At 47.1% G+C, this 19,733-nt stretch overlaps 1 protein-coding gene across 1 annotated transcript in view; it reads right to left on the minus strand.

Annotated features, from left to right (window-relative positions):
• The window catches only part of CDC45 (cell division cycle 45), a 143,554-nt gene that overhangs the window by 50,849 nt on the left and 72,972 nt on the right, over positions 1 to 19,733 (minus strand). The window contains exons 9-10 of the mRNA XM_075321126.1: positions 4,092 to 4,142; positions 3,304 to 3,423 (exon numbers count right to left, since the gene is read on the minus strand). Of these exons, the coding sequence (XP_075177241.1) occupies positions 3,304 to 3,423; positions 4,092 to 4,142 (171 nt within the window). The remainder of the gene's footprint in view (positions 1 to 3,303; positions 3,424 to 4,091; positions 4,143 to 19,733) is intronic.

Consider the following 19,733-nt stretch of genomic DNA (forward strand, 5'->3'; position numbering starts at 1 on the left):
CTGATCGTGCGGCTCTGTGCGTGTGCCGTGGCTTGATTTGCAGTCACACGTGAAGGACTTGCCTGTGATCGCAAATCCCCTGAGTGACTGCAGTGAGCCGCGCGATCAGCTGTGCTTTCACTCAGGGGTGAGTGCGGTGGCTGCGAGTAACCTCAGTGACAGCACAGCTGATCGCGCGACTCACTTCAGTTGCTGCATGGAGCTCACAGGAGCGGCGGTGTTCTACTGCCGCTCCTGTCAGATTCCGATGTAGCAAAGCTGAAAGCGTCGTGGGACCTTGTGTGGATTACGTCGGACCTGGAGGTGTTTTTGAGGGGTTAATAAAAGTGGTGAAAGAGGGCGTTTTTTGTCTTTCATTACAAATAAAGGATTTTTTGGATGTGTGTGTTTATTTTCTTTAACTTACAGGTTAATCATGGAAGGTATCTTGGGTAGACGCCTGCCATGATTAACCTAGGACTTAGTGGCAGCTATGGGCTGCTGCCATTAACTCCTTATTACCCCGTTTGCCACCACACCAGGGCAATTCGGGATGAGCCGGGTACAGTCCCGGGACTGTCGCATCTAATGGATGTGGCAATTCCGGGCGGCTGCTGGCTGATATTGTTAGGTTGGGGGGCCCCCCATAATGTGGAGCTCCCCATCCTGAGAATACCAGCCTTCAGCTGTTTGGCTTTACCCTGGCTGGTATCCACATTGGGGGGACCGCACGTCGTTTTTTTTTTTAAATTATTTATTTTTTTAATGCTCGATATAGACACGCCCACCGGCAGCTGTGATTGGTTGCAGCGAGACAGTTGTCACTCAGCGTGGGGGCGTGTCTGACTGCAACCAATCATAGGCGCCAGTATCAGCAATTAATAAGCGAGTCCACCTGGCTGTATGAGGTCGAACTTCCTGTTAGTGAACAGACTGATTTTCATGTGTTATGAATTTATCTACTGTAGTAAGTACATCCATGAATTTCTTTGGATGCTTCTGTTAAATCACTAAATGTGTCAGAGTTCTCACACAGGGAAATTTTCGACTATTCCCATGCAGGCCATATGGGGAATATGATGGTGATTTAATACTTAAGCTATTGTTACGTGTTTATGCGGACCAGTGACTCTGTTGAAGTACTATATGAAGATCTGGAGAGACCTATTTCGATCTCCACCCACCCCTCCCCTAATCCGTGGGAGTCACAGTTGTATCTCTCTACCCTGCTGTGCCTTTGTTGTCTGTTTATATGTCTTTTATCTTTTTCGGAATAAAGTATTTTTAAGGAAGTTTGGCATCATATATATTCTTGTTTGAGGATAGAAGTGGTATTGCCAGTGGCCGGGGGAAGCAGGGAATACGAGATGGATTAATGAGCGGCCGGCATTTTCAAAAGAGGAGAAGCTGCCACAGTGTGAACGCCGTGCAGCTCCGCGCCGGTGATCGGTCAGCAAGAGAGAGGGGGTGGGAGGGAGACACAGACACACAGAGACAGACACACAGACAGAGACAGACACACAGACAGAGACAGACACACAGACAGAGACAGACACACAGACAGAGACAGACACACAGACAGAGACAGACACACAGACAGAGACAGACACACAGACAGAGACAGACACACAGACAGAGACAGACACACAGACAGAGACAGACACACAGACAGAGACAGACACACAGACAGAGACAGACACACAGACAGAGACAGACACACAGACAGAGACAGACACACAGACAGAGACAGACACACAGACAGAGACAGACACACAGACAGAGACAGACACACAGACAGAGACAGACACACAGACAGAGAGACACACAGACAGAGACAGACACACAGACAGAGACAGACACACAGAGACAGACACACAGAGACAGACACACAGAGACAGACACACAGAGACAGACACACAGAGACAGACACACAGAGACAGACACACAGAGACAGACACACAGAGACAGACACACAGAGACAGACACACAGAGACAGACCGACCAACAGAGAGAGAGAGAGAGAGATATTGAAAGACCTGCGTTTGTTATGTCAAAAAAACACGCGGATCGCAACAAAAAAATGCAGTGCAAACGCACTGCTTAACATTTTGGCAGCGTTTTTCTACAAATCATTGATTTCAATGGCTGTAGAACGCTGCCAAAACGCTCAAAAGAATTGACATGCTGCTTTTCTAAACGCAGAGATTGTCAAATTTTTGACAATCAAAACGCTGCGTTTCAAAAAGCATCGTGCGCACAGATTTTGTATGATTCTCAGACTTTGCAGGGGATCCAGAACGCATGCTTTTTGACAATGTGACGCTGCTGCTCAAAACGCTGCAGAAACACAAAAAGAAACCGCAACATGCGCACATAGCCTAAAAGGACCACTGTCACTGTGATTATGGGAAAAGCAGGGGACAGGTGTTCCTAGACTGGCCCTCAGGCTAGGTGACCCTAGTTATCCCTGTTGTTAGAGTTACCGCTGAAGGTGAGGATGTCTGATCCGCTTTCCTGGTCCTACTCATAACCAGCCCTATCTTATACCCCCTCGGGAGGGCCAGGGCAGGAGTGATAAAGCCAACAGAAATAGGCAAACAGGGGAAACCAAAACTGTATCTCTCGGCACATTCACACAGAGGTATAAGACAATAAGAGATGAGAGAGGAAAATAAGTGCAGGGAGGAAAAGACAATGGGAGAACTCCACAACAAATCAAAGCACCATACAATATAATCACCAGCAACACAGGTATGAACTATAGTGGGCGTGACAGGATAGATTCCACCATTTTAAATAGGAAGGGAACCAATGTGATAGGCTTCCAACAACATGTGATCCCAGAAGTAACAACCAGACTAGCAGATGTTAACTCTTGATAGCCTGATCATGAATGAGCTCACTGCTGGTCGATTTCCAAACCTGCCTAAGTTATCTTGTTCTGGTTCTCAATTTCAATTTTGGCATCTTGAAACGTGGGGCTTCACTTTCATTGCAATTTTTTACCTTGGAGCATAAGGGAAAAGAAAAATTGGGGGAAAAAAAAGTTTTTAGACTCTTATTGCTGACAACACAGGATGGAAGAAACAGATAACATACACTGTAGATCCAGTTTGGATCTACTAATTGCCAGCACTCATGTTATTTCCGGGACTTGGGTAGGAAATGGCACTGCCTCTGGACAAACCCTGTGCACTTCACTTATTCAGTGGCACATATAGTGATCTTGGTCTTTGAGAGCAAAGACGTGTGTTGAAAAGCTCAACATGTAAGTAAGTATGTTTGCATATTTGGCAGTCAGAAAGGTTAAAATATTAAGGATACTCATACTCAAAGGCTATCCTCATGCAGTCAATAGAAAGGGAGTTTTCTTCATCCTCATTGCGGTGGTTGTGTCTAGAAACATGACGTTGGAGAGTACCCACATCGGTCACATATTTCATCCTTAAAAACAGAATTATGTCCAGTTTTAAAAATTATACTGATCACAGGTAAAATAGTGGGAGTGTGTGTGTTTCTGAAGAACAGGGTGAAACTGATTCAGTGGCCAAGGTTGTCTCCTAATCTGAACCCAATCTAACATCTATAGGGAGTTCTAAAGAGACAAGTTGTTATCACTCTCCATCCAGCATACAGGCTCTAAAAGAAGACATTCTTGAAGAATGGAAAAAGATAGATTTTAGAATATGTCACAAACCTGTTCATTTTATGCCTAAGAGACTTGGTGCTGATCTTAAAAATCAAGGAAATCATACAAAATACCAGATGTAGTAGGTTTTGATGTGGAATGTATTCATTTTTGCATCAACTAATTGATTCAAGTTGAGGATTTTGTAAAGAAAATTATATTAACCTTACTGTCATGTTATGGGTTAAAAAAAATGTTCAATGAAACAGTCTTGTGAAAATTTTGGGAATTGTTCTCGAATTCAGTGAGATATTGATTCAAATCTTGGTTTTCAAAATGTGGTATACTCATTTACTCTAAGCACTGAATGTGTCTATATAGAGATATATCTATAACATGGGAATGATTCAAAATTTTTGATTTTGAAATCAATGCATCTCAATGGTTACCATTTCTGTAGTAGAGAGAGGTATATAAAACTTACTGAGTAATTCTATCTTGAACCCACTGGTCAGTCAGGCCAACAATAGACCACCTATGTGGAGGAATGGAACAAAATTAATACATACATTTAACTAGATGTCCTTTTTTGTATCATATAAGCCAACTGCACTAAAATGCACCAAAACTCAAAAGGTCACAAAACTCCTGCCGTGAATCCTGCATATACAGTGGATACGGAAAGTATTGAGACCTCTACATTTTTCAGTCTTTTTTTTCATTGGAGCCATTTGGTAAATTCAAATAAGTTCATTTTTTCTCCATTAATGTCCACTCTGCACCCCATTTTGACAGAAAAAAAACCCAGAAATGTAGAAATTGTTCACAGATTTTTTTTAAAGAAGAAAAACTGAAATATCACATGGTCTTAAGTATTCGGACCCTTTTCTCAGACACTCATATTTAAGTCACATGCTGTCCATTTCCTTGTGATCCTCCTTGAGATGGTTCTACTCCTTCATTGGAGTCAGCTGTGTTTAACTAAATTGATAGGACATGATTTGGAAAGGCGCACACCTGTCTATATAAGACCTCACAGGTCACAGTACATGTCAGACCAAATGAGAATCAGGAGGTCAAAAGGAATTGCCCAAGGAGCTCAGAGACAGAATTGTGGCAAGGCACAGATCTGGCCAAGGTTACAGAAGAATTTCTGCAGTACTCAAGGTTCCTAAGAGCATAGTGGCCTCCATAATCCTGAAATGGAAGAAGTTTGGGACCACCAAAACTCTTCCTAGACTTGGACGTCCAGCCAAACTGAGCAATCGTGGGAGAAGAGCCTTGGTGAGAGAGGTAAAGAAGAACCCCAAGATCACTGTGGCTTAGCTCCAGAAATGCAGTAGGGAAATGGGAGAAAGTTCCATGAAGTCAACTATCATTGCAGCTCTCCACCAGTCGGGCCTTTATGGCAAAGTGGCCGGATGGGAGCCTCTCCTCAGTGTAAGACAAATGAAAGCCTGCATAGAGTTTGCAAAAAAAAACAACAAAAAAAACACATGAAGGACTCCCAGACTTTGAGAAATAAGATTCTCTGGTCTGATGAGACAAAGATAAAACTTTTTGGTGATAATTGGAGAAAACCAGGTACTGCTCATCAACTGCCGAATATAATTTCAAAAGTGAAACATGGTGATGGCAGCATCATGCTATGGGGGTGTTTTTCAGCTGCAGGGACAGAACAACGGGTTGCAATTGAAAGATGAATGCGGCCAAGTACAGGGATATACTGGAAGAAAACCTCTTCTAGAGTGCTGTGGGCCTCAGACTTGGCCGAAAGTTCACCTTCCTACAAGACAATGACCGTAAGTACACAGCTAAAATAACAAAGGAGTGGCTTCAGAACAACTCTGTGACCATTCTTGACTGGCCAAGACAGAGCCCTGACCTAAACCCTATTGAGCATCTCTGGAGAGACCTGAAAATGGCTGCCACTAACATTCACCATCCAACCTGACGGAACTGGAGAGGATCTGCAAGGAAGAATGGCAGAAGATCCCCAAATCCAGGTGTGAAAAACTTGTTGCATCATTTCCAAGAAGACTCATGGCTGTACTAGCTCAAAAGGGTGCTTCTACTCAATACTGAGCAAAGGGTCTGAATACTTATGACTGATATTTCAGTTCTTTTTTTTTAAACGTTTGCAAAAATTTCTACATTTGTTTATTTTCTGTCAAGATGAGGTGCAGAGTGTACATTAATGAGAAAAAAAAATGAACTTTTTTGAATTTACCAAATAGCTGCAATGAAACAAAGTGTGAAAAATGTAAAGGGGTCTGAATACTTTCTGTACCCACTGTAGAGTGTAAATAAATGTCCCACCAAAGTCTAATTGATCTCCAGCTTGTGAAAATGCTCCAATATGCCTGTTATCCAGATTCTAGAACGCAAAGAAAGGAGAGTATGACATTATTTCTTGCCAGTCGGCTGTCGATTACCTGGTGTATAGATGGACGCTTGTGATCTGTGGATGGTGGGTGTACTAAATGTCTGTGTAGTGCTCCAACCGGTATTGCTAGCACACGCTCACCACAATCAATTCAGCACAGTCCACCTAAACAGAGTGACCTCACTCACTCAGGAATAGTCCATAATGCAAGATACTATCTTTAAACGCATTTCAAAAGGAAGTGTCCTTCATCTAGGTGTTCAACTGCAACAAATCCAGAGGACTTAAACAGGCAGACCTTGCTTCAGATAATTATGGAAGCAAAGTCTGCCTATATAAGTCCTATAGATCCGTAGCATTGAGGAATAGTTTTGTACCCTGGATTACGGACTATTTCTCAGTGAGTGGTTTCACTCTGTTTAGGTGGACTGTGCTGTATTGTTTGTGGTGTGTGCTAGCGAAGTCGGCCAGAGCACTGCACAGACACTTTGTACACCCAAAATCCACAGATCACGAACACCCATCATCTATACACTGGGTAATTTATAGCAGACTGGCAAAAAATAACATTGTATTCTCCTTTCTTTGCTTTCTGGAATCTGGATAATAGGCATATTAGAGCACTTTTTACAAGCTGGACATCAATCAGACTTGGATAGTACATCTATCTACACTGAATATGCAGGATTCATGGAAGGAGTTTTGTGACATATGATGTTCGGTCCATTTTACCGTTGTTTGCTTATTAATATTTTACTTTTTCTTGATTTGAGCAAGTTGTAGCAGGTAGCTTGCTACTTACTGCAGCTATGTGTACCTAGGGGTGGGAGCACCAGTAACCTTTTTATACTTTGATATATGTTTAATTAGCAAAAATCAAGGAGAAGGAAAAAAAAAAAGTAAAATAAGGGAAAAAGAAAAAAGTGTGTGCTAGCATCCTGAAAAGGTTCACAACCCAAGAAACTCCATGCTTAATAGAAGTTGGTCCATGAACAAAGCACATTTTAAACAAAAGTTCTTGGAATTATAATAAGTGCCACTATTCATTGTGTTAAAGGGAACACGTCACCAGGCTTTTTCCTTATAAACTGCGCCCACCACCAGTTATTCCTTTATATATGGCATTCCAGAACGTATATAAGAGCTCAGGCCGCTCTGTAGAACATAAAAAACACCTTTATAATACTCACCAATGGGTGTCGCTGCTCTTGGTCTGGCAGCTCTTATATTCTGTGCAGTCATCGTTCTCCTACCCAGTCCCATGTGGATGACACGTCCTGTGTCATCTGCACAGAGGCCTCCATTGCGCTCCTGTGCATGCACATTTTGATCTGCCTTGCTGAGGGCAGAGCAAAGTACCGTAATGCGAGGCGTGAGGAAAGGTCCCGAGGTCAGGTTACCTGCAGTCACAGGTGGAGGACCGTGGGAACCTCCAGCTATGGCCGCGGCTAACCTGAGGGACGTCAATGGTCAATGCACGACTCACTTAGTCTCTGCCTGAACCTCACAGCAGGCGGTCATGTTCTATGGCAACTCAGTGTGAATTCAGATGTAGCAGAGCTGTATTCGTTGTAGGACCTTGTGTGGATTACGTCGGACCTGCAGGGGTGTTTGGGGGGTTAATACAGTGGTGAAAGAGGGGGGTTTTTTTTGTCTTTTATTCAACAAAGGATTTTTTCGGTGTCTGTTTATTCTTCACTTACAGATTAGTAATGGGGATGTCACAGGCTCATCGCATTACATAACATAGGGCTTAGTGACAGCTGAGGGCTGCCATTAACTCCTTATTACCCCGACTGCTACTGCACCAGGACAATTGGGAAAAGCCGAGTAAAGTGCTAGAATTGTTGAATTTAATGGAGGAGACAATTCTGGGCGACTTCAGGCTGCTATTTCTAAACCGGGGGCTCCCAATAAGCTTGGGTCTCCCCAGGCTAAGAATACCAGCCCCCAGCTGTCAGGCATCATCATGGCTGAGTATCAAAATTGGTGGGGGGGGGGGGCGCACACGTTTTTTAAAATGATTTAAAAAAAAAAAAAAAGTCACATGTGGTTCCTTTTAATTTGATACACCGCCAAGATAAGCGCACGGGTGGGGGCTGCAGTGCAGCCTGTAGTCATATACTTTATCTGTACTGGGTATCAAAATATGAGGGGACCCTACAACAATTTTTTATTTATTTTTACTGTCCGCTATAGACCCGCAGACTGGGTCTGTGATTGGAAGCATCAGACAGGCTGTCACACAGGCTGGGGGCGCTGTCTGACTGCAACCAATCACAGATAGTGGTGGGCGGGGAAACAGTGAATATGAATGAGCCTAATGAGCGGCCACAGTATCAGTTACAGCCCGGCCGGAGACTAAGTATAGCGCATGCTCTATTTTTTTTTTTATTTAGTTTTAACTATTTATTTTATTTCCAGAGTACTCGATCTGGATCAATAATCAGAATTCTCTGAGAATCCTGCCTGGGTCAAGCACTCAGGTGGCTTTGAACCTGTGGGGGTTGGACTTTACAGCCTGGTCTGCCCATCTCTATTTTTCACAAAAGAAAAAAAAAAAAAAAACACATCAAAATCAGATTTGACAAAAATGTACCAAAAAACACAGCACCATTACAAGTGTGGATTTTTTTTACATTCCCAGGCTCTCAGGGACAAAGTGCAGTTTTGGAGTCTCAAAAGGAGCGTTTTGTTTTTTTAAAAACAAAACTGCAGCATGCGCATGCAGCCTAACACTATCTGGCGATTATGTGACTTATGGCTACATGCGCACGCTGCTTCTTTTTCGTGTTCACAAACTGCAGCCAAAACTGCACCTTGTCAGAGAGAGCCTGGAAATGTCACAAAAAATGTAGGTGCTTTTTTGGTGCGTTTTTGCTGCTTTTTTGGTGCGTTTTTGGCTGCAGTTTTGTCAACAATTGTTTCATGTATTTTTCAGTTCAAACAAGCCCATAATGCTTGTCTTGATCCAGCAAAATTTGCTTGTCCGGCGGCCGGATGGAACGTTGAGGGGAACGTTTTTGTACCCGGCAAAAATACGGATCTGGTGGGGTGTTTTATAATGATAGCCTATGGACGCCGGATCATATGCCGGAAGCCGGCGCTGGTTTCGTTTTTGGGCATGCCCAGACTGTGTGTAAATAGTCTCTCTGTCGGTCGGTCTCTCTTTCTCTCTCTCTCGGTCGGTCAGTCTCTCCCTCCCTCCCTCCTTTATACTCATCAATCACGGACGCGGCGCTGCACGGTTGTCACACTGCTCTGGCGGCTTCTCCTCTTTTGAAAATGCCGGCTGCTCATTATTCCATCACATTTTCCCTGCTTCCCCCGCCCACCGGCGCCTATGATTGCAGTGAGACACGCCCCCCCCTCCCCCTGAGTGACAGGTGTCTCACTGCACCCAATCACAGCAGCCGGTGGGTGTGTCACTATGGCGCATAGAAATAAATAAATAATAAAAAAAAAAACGGCGTGCGGTCTCCCCCAATTTCAATGCCAGCCAGATAAAGCCATACGGCTGAAGGCTCTTATTCTCAGGATGGGGAGTTCCACGTTATGGGGAGCCCCCCAGCCTAACAATATCAGTCAGCAGCCACCCAGAATGGTATCCATTAGATGCGGCTGTTCTGGGACAGTACCCGGCTCTTCCCGATTTGCCCTGGTGCGTTGGCAAATCGGGGTAATAAGGTTATTGGCAGCCCATAGCTTCCAAAAAGTCCTAGATTAATCATGTCAGGCGTCTCCCCGAGATACCTTCCATGATTAATCTGTAAGTTACAGTAAATAAACACACACTTGAAAAAATCCTTTATTAGAAATAAAAAACACTAACAAATTCCCTCGTTCTCCCATTTAATAAGCCCGACAAAGCCCTCCATGTCTGGCGTAATCCAGGATGGTCCAGCGTCGCTTCCAGCTCTGCTGCATGGAGGTGACCGGAGCAGCAGCAGACACCGCCGCTCCTGTCAGCTCCAAGCAGCAAATGAAGACAGCCGCGCGATCAGCTGATGATGTCACTGAGGTTACCCGCGGCCACCGCTGGATCCAGCCGCGGCCGCGAGTAACCTCAGTGACAGCTCATCTGATCACGCGGCTCACCTCATTTGGTGGCTCTGGCAGCTGAAAACATTGATTTTTCCCCTCTCGCTGCTGCCGCTGCTGATAGTCACGTCCTCCACATCATCTCCCCTGTGCGTGCACGCTGGGGACAGCGGTACTTCGGGGAACACGTGGAGGACGGGACTATCAGCGGCGACGGCAGCGAGAGGGGTCCATCATCTCCCCTGTGCGTGCATGCTGGGGACAGCGGTACTTCGGGGAACACGTGGAGGACGGGACTATCAGCGGCAGCGAGAGGGGGATGGACATTGGCAGCTGAAAACATTGATTTTTTTTCCCCTCTCGCTGCCGCCGCCGCTGATAGTCCCGTCCTCCACATCATCTCTGCTGTGCGTGCACGCTGGGGACAGTGGTACTTCGGGGAACACGTGGAGGACGGGACTATCAGTGGAAATTTTGGAAATATACTTACCAATTCAATCAGCTTCCTTACATTAATCTGCATACGTTGATACCAGGTCATGTCTTCTGCTGCACTCCAAAGTACTGCTCCTACACTATTTAGCATGGAACAATGGGGTTTCCACTTGCCTGTTACCTCACTTCCTGACAAATCACCTGCGTTTTTGGTACCAAAAATGCAGGTAAAACGCAGGTAAAATGCACCACTTTTGATTAGCATGCATTTTTCCTGCGTTTTTGATGCCCTCATTGATTTCAATGGGTGACAAATGTTGACAAAAACGCAGGAAGAATGAACATGCTGCATTTTTTTTGTCACAAACTTTTGACAAAAAAAACGCTGACAAATAAACTGCAATGTGCGCATGACAAATCTGACTTCTCATAGACTTTGCTGGAAAGTCAAATGTCAGAAAGTTCTGCTGACAAAACTGCAGCCAAAAAAGCAGCAAAAAAAGCAGCAAAAAAAGCAGCGTGCGCATGTAGCCTAAATCCTACATTTTCACCAGTTTTCCCTTCTGCATGCTAGATCTGTAATTTGCAGTCCACTGGGAGATGGGGGATGAAGACTAGTTGCCGCTATTTCACAGAGAGAGATTTCTCAGCACAAAGAGGGGAATGTCTGCTCTTCATTCATTTTGCTCAGAGACCAGCCGCAACATGGAGGACACTATAAAGCAGAGCAGAGTTGTTTTAATCTGAATCGACCTCTGATTTGAGGTAAAACAGGTTACAGAGCTCTGCTTGATGTTTTACGGTCGGCGTTGGTTCCTCTCCTTGCTGCTCACTCATCCTCCCCCCTCCAGAGAATATCGGGGCAGTGTCACATGACACCTCCAGTCCTCTCGGAGCAACTGGGCTTGAGCTTCTTTTTCATAGAGGATGGTGAGATCAGGAGGCAGAGGGAAGAAGTGTCTGATAATTGGGGAAGGAGATTAATGTATCTCAGCTGAAAAATCAAAGTTGTTTTTTTTTTTTTCCCATCACCTGTACTATTGATTTATGCAAAGTCTGTTGAAGGTATAGTTCTGTATGAAGCCTGACAGAATGACAACTCCCACTTTCTTCAGCGCTCTATTGGGAGACCCAGACAATTGGGTGTATAGCTACTGCCTCCGGAGGCCACACAAAGTATTACACTAAAAAGTGTAAGGCCCCTCCCCTTCTGGCTATACACCCCCCGTGGAATCACGGGTTCTCCAGTTTTTAGCTTTGTGTGTGAAGGAGGTCATACATCCACGCATAGCTCCACGGTGTGTAGTCAGCAGTAGCTGCTAACTACTCGGATGGAAGAAAAGTGGGCACATATAGTGTCCCCAGCATGCTCCCTTCTCACCAGATGGTGCTTGAAAGGTTGAGGTACCTATTGCTGGTACAGAGGCTGGAGCCCCACATGCTGTTTTTCCTTCCACATCCCCCTGGAGGGCTCTGTGGAAGTGGGATCCTTCCGGCCACAAAGCCCTGAGGCCGGGCTCCATCCACAGACCCAGAACGAACCTGATGGATGTCGAGCATTGGTACAGTCAGGGACATGGCCCTGCATCTGTCAGGTACTCGGTGTCCCCGGCAGGCACAGAACGCTCCAGACTTGCTGGGCGTTATAGTGCGCCGGGGACATAAGCAATGGGGTTGTGTCACCTTAGTTATGGCTGGGTGACGGGTTATGTGTTTGGGAACTAGCGCCGACCGCTCCGGCGGCGGGGCGCAACTGCGACATGCAGGGCGCCGGGGACAGAGCGCCGACCGCGCTTTTACGGCGGCGGCGCTCCTAACTTTACTTCCCGGCTTTTGCGGCCTAGCGCCGCTTCGTTCCCGCCTCCGCCCTGTCAATCAGGGCGGAGGAGAGACGCTGTGCAATGGCCAGCGCCGGGGGCTGGAGCTTGATTTACATGCTCCAGCCCCCTCACGAGGCACAGTGAGAGCACGCTTTCCCGCTCTTCGTTTAGGAACGCCCAGAGCCGCCCCTCTTCCTCACAGGACGCCGGCAGCCATTATTCATGCGGTCCGGCTGGGGACAGGCAGGCAGGCTCTGGGAGACTCAGACAGGGCGTCTGGCGGCCACACACCCGCTCTGAGGCGGGCGGTAAGCAGGCTGAAAGCCCCTCTTGTGCCACAGTGATTCTATTTGTGTACTTTCTTCTGGTGCCATATAGATATTGTATATATATTTGCACTGTAGGGCGCTTCTTGGCTATAGACCCCATATTGCGCTGAGGAGACAGCAACATGTCCTCCACAAAACGCAAGGGTCCCAAGGCGCGGGCTGTGTACACTGTCTGTACTGTTTGTGGGACTGATCTACCGGCAGGCTCCACTGACCACCATTGTGTGCAATGTTCCGTGCCTGTAACGCTTCGTCAGCCGGAGGTGGCAGTAGTAACCCAGGCAGAGACGCCTGTAAGTCCTGCCCCAGTAACAGGGACAGATTTTGCAGTTTTGGCTGGTCAGATGGCTGTCACTATGACAAAAATCCTTGAGGCCTTGCAAACCAGGCCAATTACTCAGGCTCCGGACACGGCTGTGTCCTTGCCCCCTGGTCCCCCTCAATTGGAGCGAGTCTGTACTTCAAGGGGCTCTCATGTATCACAGGCTGATGGCTCTGACTCAGATGACGGCCCCAGCCAGCCCAAGCAAGCTCGCTTAGACAGACCCTCCACATCATCACATTGTTCAGGGTCTCACAGGGATGAGTCTCTCTATGATGAGACTGAAGAAAGTGGTCAGGTTTCGGACCATGAGACCACTCTCAATTTGGATACCCCTGATGGTGACGCTATGGTCAATGACCTTATTTCGGCCATCAATAGTGCGTTGGATATTTCTCCCCCAGCTCCCTCAGCAGAGGAAGCTGCTGCACAGCAGGAGAAATTCCATTTCTTGTATCCCAAGCGTAAATTGAGTGCCTTTTTAGACCACTCTGACTTCAGAGAATCTATCCAGAAACACCACGCTCAGCCATACAAGCGTTTTTCCAGACGCGCTAGGGATACACGTTATCCATTTTCCCCTGACGTGATCAAACGCTGGACCCAGTGTCCAAAAGTGGATCCCCCTATTGCCAAGCTTGCGGCAAAATCTATAGTCGCGGTAGAGGATGGCGCTTCACTTAAAGACGCCAACGACAGACAGATGGACCTTTGGTTGAAGTCTATCTATGAAACTATCGGCGCGTCGTTTGCCCCTGCATTCGCGGCCGTGTGGGCACTCCAAGCTATTTCAGCTGGGTTGGCACAGGTAGAGGCTGTCATGCAGCCAGCAGTGCCAAAGGTGTCGACCCTAACCTCACAAATGTCTGCGTTTGCGACCTACGCTATCAACGCGGTTCTGGAATCTACGAGCCGTACGTCGTTGGCGTCCGCCAACTCCGTAGTGTTGCGCAGAGCATTGTGGTTAAAGGACTGGAAAGCAGACGCTAGTTCCAAAAAATGTTTAACCAACTTGCCATTATCTGGAGATAGACTGTTTGGCGAGCAGCTCGCTGAAATCATCAAACAGTCCAAGGGTAAAGACTCGTCCTTACCCCAGCCCAGATCAAACAAACCTCAGCAGAAAAAGTGGCAGCCGAGGTCTCGGCCCTTTCGAGGCTCAGGCAAGGCCCAATTTTCCTCATTCAAAGGGACGCAGAAAGAACAAAGGAGCTCTGATTCATGGCGGGCTCACTCACGACCCAAGAAAGCAAACGGAGGAACCGTTTCCAAAGCGGCTTCATCATGACTTTCAGCCGCCTCCCTCCGCATCCTCGGTCGGTGGCAGGCTTTCCCGTTTTTGCGGCATTTGGCTGTCACTGGTCAAAGACCGGTGGGTGACAGACATTTTGTCGCGCGGGTACAGAATCGAGTTCAGTTCCCGTCCTCCACCTCGGTTCTTCAGAACCTCCCCACATCCCGACCGAGCGGATGCCCTTCTGCAGGCGGTGAGCTCACTAAGAGCAGAAGGAGTGGTAATCCCTGTCCCCCCTCAGGAACGAGGGCGAGGGTTTTACTCCAATCTCTTTGTGGTTCCAAAAAAGGACGGCTCCTTCCGTCCTGTTCTGGACCTAAAAAGGCTCAACAAGCATGTGAACGCCAGGAGGTTCCGGATGGAATCCCTCCGGTCTGTCATTGCGTCAATGTCTCAAGGAGATTTTCTGGCATCAATAGACATCAAGGATGCGTATCTCCACGTACCAATTGCTACAGAGCACCAACGTTTTCTACGTTTGGTAATAGGAGACGAACATCTTCAGTTCGTAGCTCTGCCATTCGGTCTGGCGACAGCCCCACGGGTTTTCACCAAAGTCATGGCGGCAGTGGTAGCAGTCTTGCACTCCCAGGGACACTCCGTGATCCCTTATCTGGACGATCTACTTGTCAAGGCACCTTCTCAGGAGGCATGCCAACTCAGCCTGAATGTTACGCTGGAGACTCTCCAGTCTTTCGGGTGGATCATCAACTTTGCAAAGTCAAATCTGTCACCAACTCAGTCTCTAACGTTTCTTGGCATGGAGTTCCATACTCTATCAGCGATAGTGAAGCTTCCGCTGACCAAGCAGAGGTCACTACAGATAGGGGTGCGGTCGCTTCTTCAGGGCCAGTCGCACTCCTTGAGGCGCCTCATGCACTTCCTAGGGAAGATGGTGGCAGCCATGGAAGCAGTTCCCTTTGCGCAGTTTCATCTGCGTCCTCTTCAATGGGACATTCTTCGCCAATGGGACGGGAAGTCGACATCCCTGGACAGAGAAGTCTCCCTTTCTCAGGCGGCCAAGGACTCTCTGCAATGGTGGCTTCTGCCCAACTCATTGTCACAGGGAAGATCCTTCCTACCTCCATCCTGGGCAGTGGTCACGACAGACGCGAGTCTGTCAGGGTGGGGAGCAGTCTTTCTCCACCACAGGGCTCAGGGGACGTGGACTCAGCAAGAGTCCACCCTGCAGATCAATGTTCTGGAGATCAGAGCAGTGTATCTGGCACTTCTAGCCTTCCAGCAGTGGCTGGAAGGAAGGCAGATCCGAATCCAGTCGGACAACTCCACAGCGGTGGCATACATCAACCACCAAGGAGGGACGCGCAGTCGGCAAGCCTTCCAGGAAGTCAGGCGGATTCTGACGTGGGTGGAGGACACAGCATCCACCATATCCGCGGTACACATCCCGGGCGTAGAAAACTGGGAAGCAGACTTCCTCAGTCGCCAAGGGATAGACGCAGGGGAATGGTCCCTTCACCCGGACGTGTTTCAGGAAATCTGTCGCCGGTGGGGGGTGCCGGACGTCGACCTCATGGCGTCTCGGCACAACCACAAGGTCCCGGCATTCATGGCGCGGTCGCGCGATCAAAGGGCTCTGGCGGCAGACGCCTTGGTCCAAGATTGGTCGCAGTTCCGACTCCCATATGTATTCCCGCCTCTGGCACTCTTGCCCAGAGTGTTGCGCAAGATCAGATCCGATTGCACCCGCGTCATACTCGTCGCCCCAGACTGGCCGAGGAGATCGTGGTACCCGGATCTGTGGCATCTCACGGTCGGCCGACCGTGGTCACTTCCAGACCGGCCAGACTTACTGTCCCAAGGGCCGTTTTTCCATCAGAATTCTGCTGCCCTGAACCTGACTGTGTGGCCATTGAATCCTGGATCCTAGCGTGTGCAGGATTGTCTCAAGGAGTTGTTGCTACCATGAGGCAGGCTAGGAAGCCCACGTCTGCCAAGATCTACCACAGGACGTGGAAGATTTTCTTATCATGGTGCTCTGCTCAGGGAGTGTCTCCCTGGCCATTTGCATTGCCTACTCTTCTTTCCTTCCTACAATCGGGGTTAGAAAAAGGCTTGTCGCTTGGCTCACTTAAAGGGCAAGTCTCGGCACTATCAGTGTTTTTTCAGAAGCATCTGGCGCGTCTGTCTAAGGTGCGCACGTTTCTACAGGGGGTTTGTCATATTGTACCCCCGTACAGGCGGCCGTTAGATCCATGGGATCTGAATAGGGTACTAGTTGCTCTACAGAAGCCGCCTTTCGAGCCTTTGAAAGAGGTTTCCTTTTCTCGCCTGTCACAGAAAGTGGTGTTTCTAGTGGCGATCACGTCTCTTCGGAGAGTGTCTGAGCTGGCAGCACTGTCATCCAAGGCTCCTTTCCTGGTGGTCCACCAGGACAAGGTGGTTTTGCGCCCCACTCCAGAATTTCTTCCTAAAGTAGTATCTGATTTCCATCTAAATCAGGACATTTGCTTACCTTCTTTCTGTCCTCATCCGGTTTACCGGTATGAAAAGGATTTGCATTTGTTAGATCTGGTCAGAGCAATCAGAATCTACATCTCCCGCACGGCGCCCTTGCGCCGCTCCGAGGCACTTTTTGTCCTTGTTGCTGGTCCGCGCAAGGGATTGCAGGCTTCTAAAGCCACCCTGGCTCGATGGATCAAAGAACCAATTCTGGAAGCCTACCGTTCGGCTGGACTTCCGGTTCCATCAGGGCTGAAGGCCCATTCAACCAGAGCCGTGGGTGCGTCCTGGGCATTACGCCACCAGGCTACGGCTCAACAGGTGTGCCAGGCAGCTACCTGGTCCAGTCTGCACACTTTCACCAAACATTATCAGGTGCATACCTATGCTTCGGCGGATGCCAGCCTAGGTAGAAGAGTCCTGCAGGCGGCGGTGGCTTCCCAGTAGGGGGGCGCTGTCTTGCAGCTCTGACAAGAGGTTTTTCTTTACCCACCCAGGGACAGCTTTTGAACGTCCCAATTGTCTGGGTCTCCCAATAGAGCGCTGAAGAAGAAGGGAATTTTGTTACTTACCGTAAATTCCTTTTCTTCTAGCTCTTATTGGGAGACCCAGCACCCGCCCTGTTGTCCTTCGGGATTTTTGGTTTTGTTTGCGGGTACACATGTTGTTCATGTTGAACGGTTTGTCAGTTCTCCGATGTTATTCGGAGTTAATTTGTTTAAACCAGTTATTGGCTTTCCTCCTTCTTGCTTTGGCACTAAAACTGGAGAACCCGTGATTCCACGGGGGGTGTATAGCCAGAAGGGGAGGGGCCTTACACTTTTTAGTGTAATACTTTGTGTGGCCTCCGGAGGCAGTAGCTATACACCCAATTGTCTGGGTCTCCCAATAAGAGCTAGAAGAAAAGGAATTTACGGTAAGTAACAAAATTCCCTTCTTTCTTTTGATGCAAAAAAACAGCAGAAAAGGTGCAAAAAAAAAAGTAACAAAAGTGCTAAATTAATCCTTTGTAAAAATTCTTTATTAGCTTAAAAAAAGGATTAAAAAGATTTGTACATAAATCAATTCATGGCAAGTACATGGTAACATAACGACACTAGAAAAAAAAAAACCACACAAGGCCCCCCCCCACCGAAGCACCTGCAAAACGTGCATTAGGGTGCATAGACCTATACCAGGACACAGCTACTTGTGGGTAATAAGCTCTGCTTAGTCTCTTTTGTACTTCATTTGCTTTATTACTCCCCTCTCTTCAATCTCATACATATCTATCTTGGTGCTATTGTTAGTTTTGTCATCCAATACCCTTTAGTGCCACCTAGTGGCTATACCATGTTATTACAGGGCATTTCATTTGTACTTTTCACCATGTAAGTTGTTCTATTTGATTGGATACCCGGAAACTTGTACATATACTATGCCAATTTGGTTCCCTATCTTGGTCCCCCCTTTTTACTTGTGCCCTTACCATATACACACACACGTGGTCAAAATTGTTGGTACCCCTTGTTTAATGAAAGAAAAACCCACAATGGTCGCAGAAATAACTTGACTGACAAAAGTAATGAATAAACAATGCATGAAAATGAACAAATGAAAGTCAGACATTGCTGCTTTTCTGCTTCCACCGAATTTTTAAAAAAAAATAAAACTCACAAAATAGGCCTGGACAGAAATGATGATCCCTTAACTTAATATTTTGTTACACAACCTTTTGGAGGTCAGCGCTCATAGAAGGCCACTTCAAAATAGTCCAGTGTTTTCCTCTTAGCCTTTTTAGGGTGTTTTTAGCTGGGTTTTGGGTCATTATCCTGTTACAAGACCCATGACCTGCGACTGAGACCAAGCTTTCTAACACTGGGCAGCCCATTTCTCTCTAGAATCCCTTGATAGTCTTGAGATTTCATTTTACCCTGCACAGATTCAAGACACCCTGTGCCAGATCCAGCAAAGCAGCCCCAGAACATAACGGAGCCTCCCCCATGTTTCACAGTAGGGACAGAGTTCTTTACTTGATATGCTTCATTTTTCCGTCTATGAACATAAAGCTGATGTGCCTTGTCAAAAAGTTCAATTTTTGTCTCTTCTGTCCATAGGATATTCTCCCAGGAGCTTTGTAGCTTGTCAACATGTAGTTTGGCAAATTCCAGTCTGGCTTAATTAATGGTTAAAAGTGCTACCTGAGGAAGGGGGAAATGATTGTTTTATTGTATCCCTGAAACGCGTTGTAGCTCAAATAAATCTTCATTATTTTATCTCCTATCTCCCTTGTGAGCAGCGCCCTTTATACCGTGGCTTTTTTCTTCTTCTTTGAATACGGTTAAAAATGCTGGAAGAGACAGTAAGCGCAAATAGGGTCTTACTCTAGATTGTGAGCCCCAATGGGGACAGTGTTGCCAATGTATGTAAAGTGCTGTGGAATTAATAGCGCTATATAAATTAATAAAATTATTATTATTATTATCCTAAAACACTGTCAGCAAAGGTGATGTAAGGGTAGACTCACCTGGTGTGGTTGTAAGAGTCACAACCACTGTAAGGGTGGAAACACATCTATGCGAGTAAAATCGGTCCGACTGGGCTGAAAAAAACTCGGCTGATTTTAGTTCACGTTAGGTGCGAGTGCAACGCAAGTGCGATGCTATTTCTGAATAAATTAATGATTTTACTAGCGTGTGTAATGCGTATTTTTTACTATGTCATCTGCCATTCAGCGCTGCTACATGGCCGCTGACAGCAGACACAGACAGCCATGTAGCAGAGCTGAATGGCAGATGACAGCAGACACAGACAGAGCCGCACAATCAGAATGAACTCGGGTGAACTTAACCCGACTTCATTGTCATGCTGCGGCTCTGTCTGTGCCGCGTCCTGATTAGCGGTCACCAGTGAAGGGCTCACCGGTGACCACTAATCCCCCGAGTGACTGAAGTTAGCAGCCCTCTCTCATATACTCACCGATCCCCGGCGCCGCGCTGCACGGCGTTCATACTGCTCCGGCGGCTTTTACTATTTTGAAAAAGCCGGCCGCTCATT

The sequence above is a fragment of the Anomaloglossus baeobatrachus genome, chromosome 1 (genome assembly GCF_048569485.1).
Source record: "Anomaloglossus baeobatrachus isolate aAnoBae1 chromosome 1, aAnoBae1.hap1, whole genome shotgun sequence".
NCBI lineage: Eukaryota > Metazoa > Chordata > Amphibia > Anura > Aromobatidae > Anomaloglossus > Anomaloglossus baeobatrachus.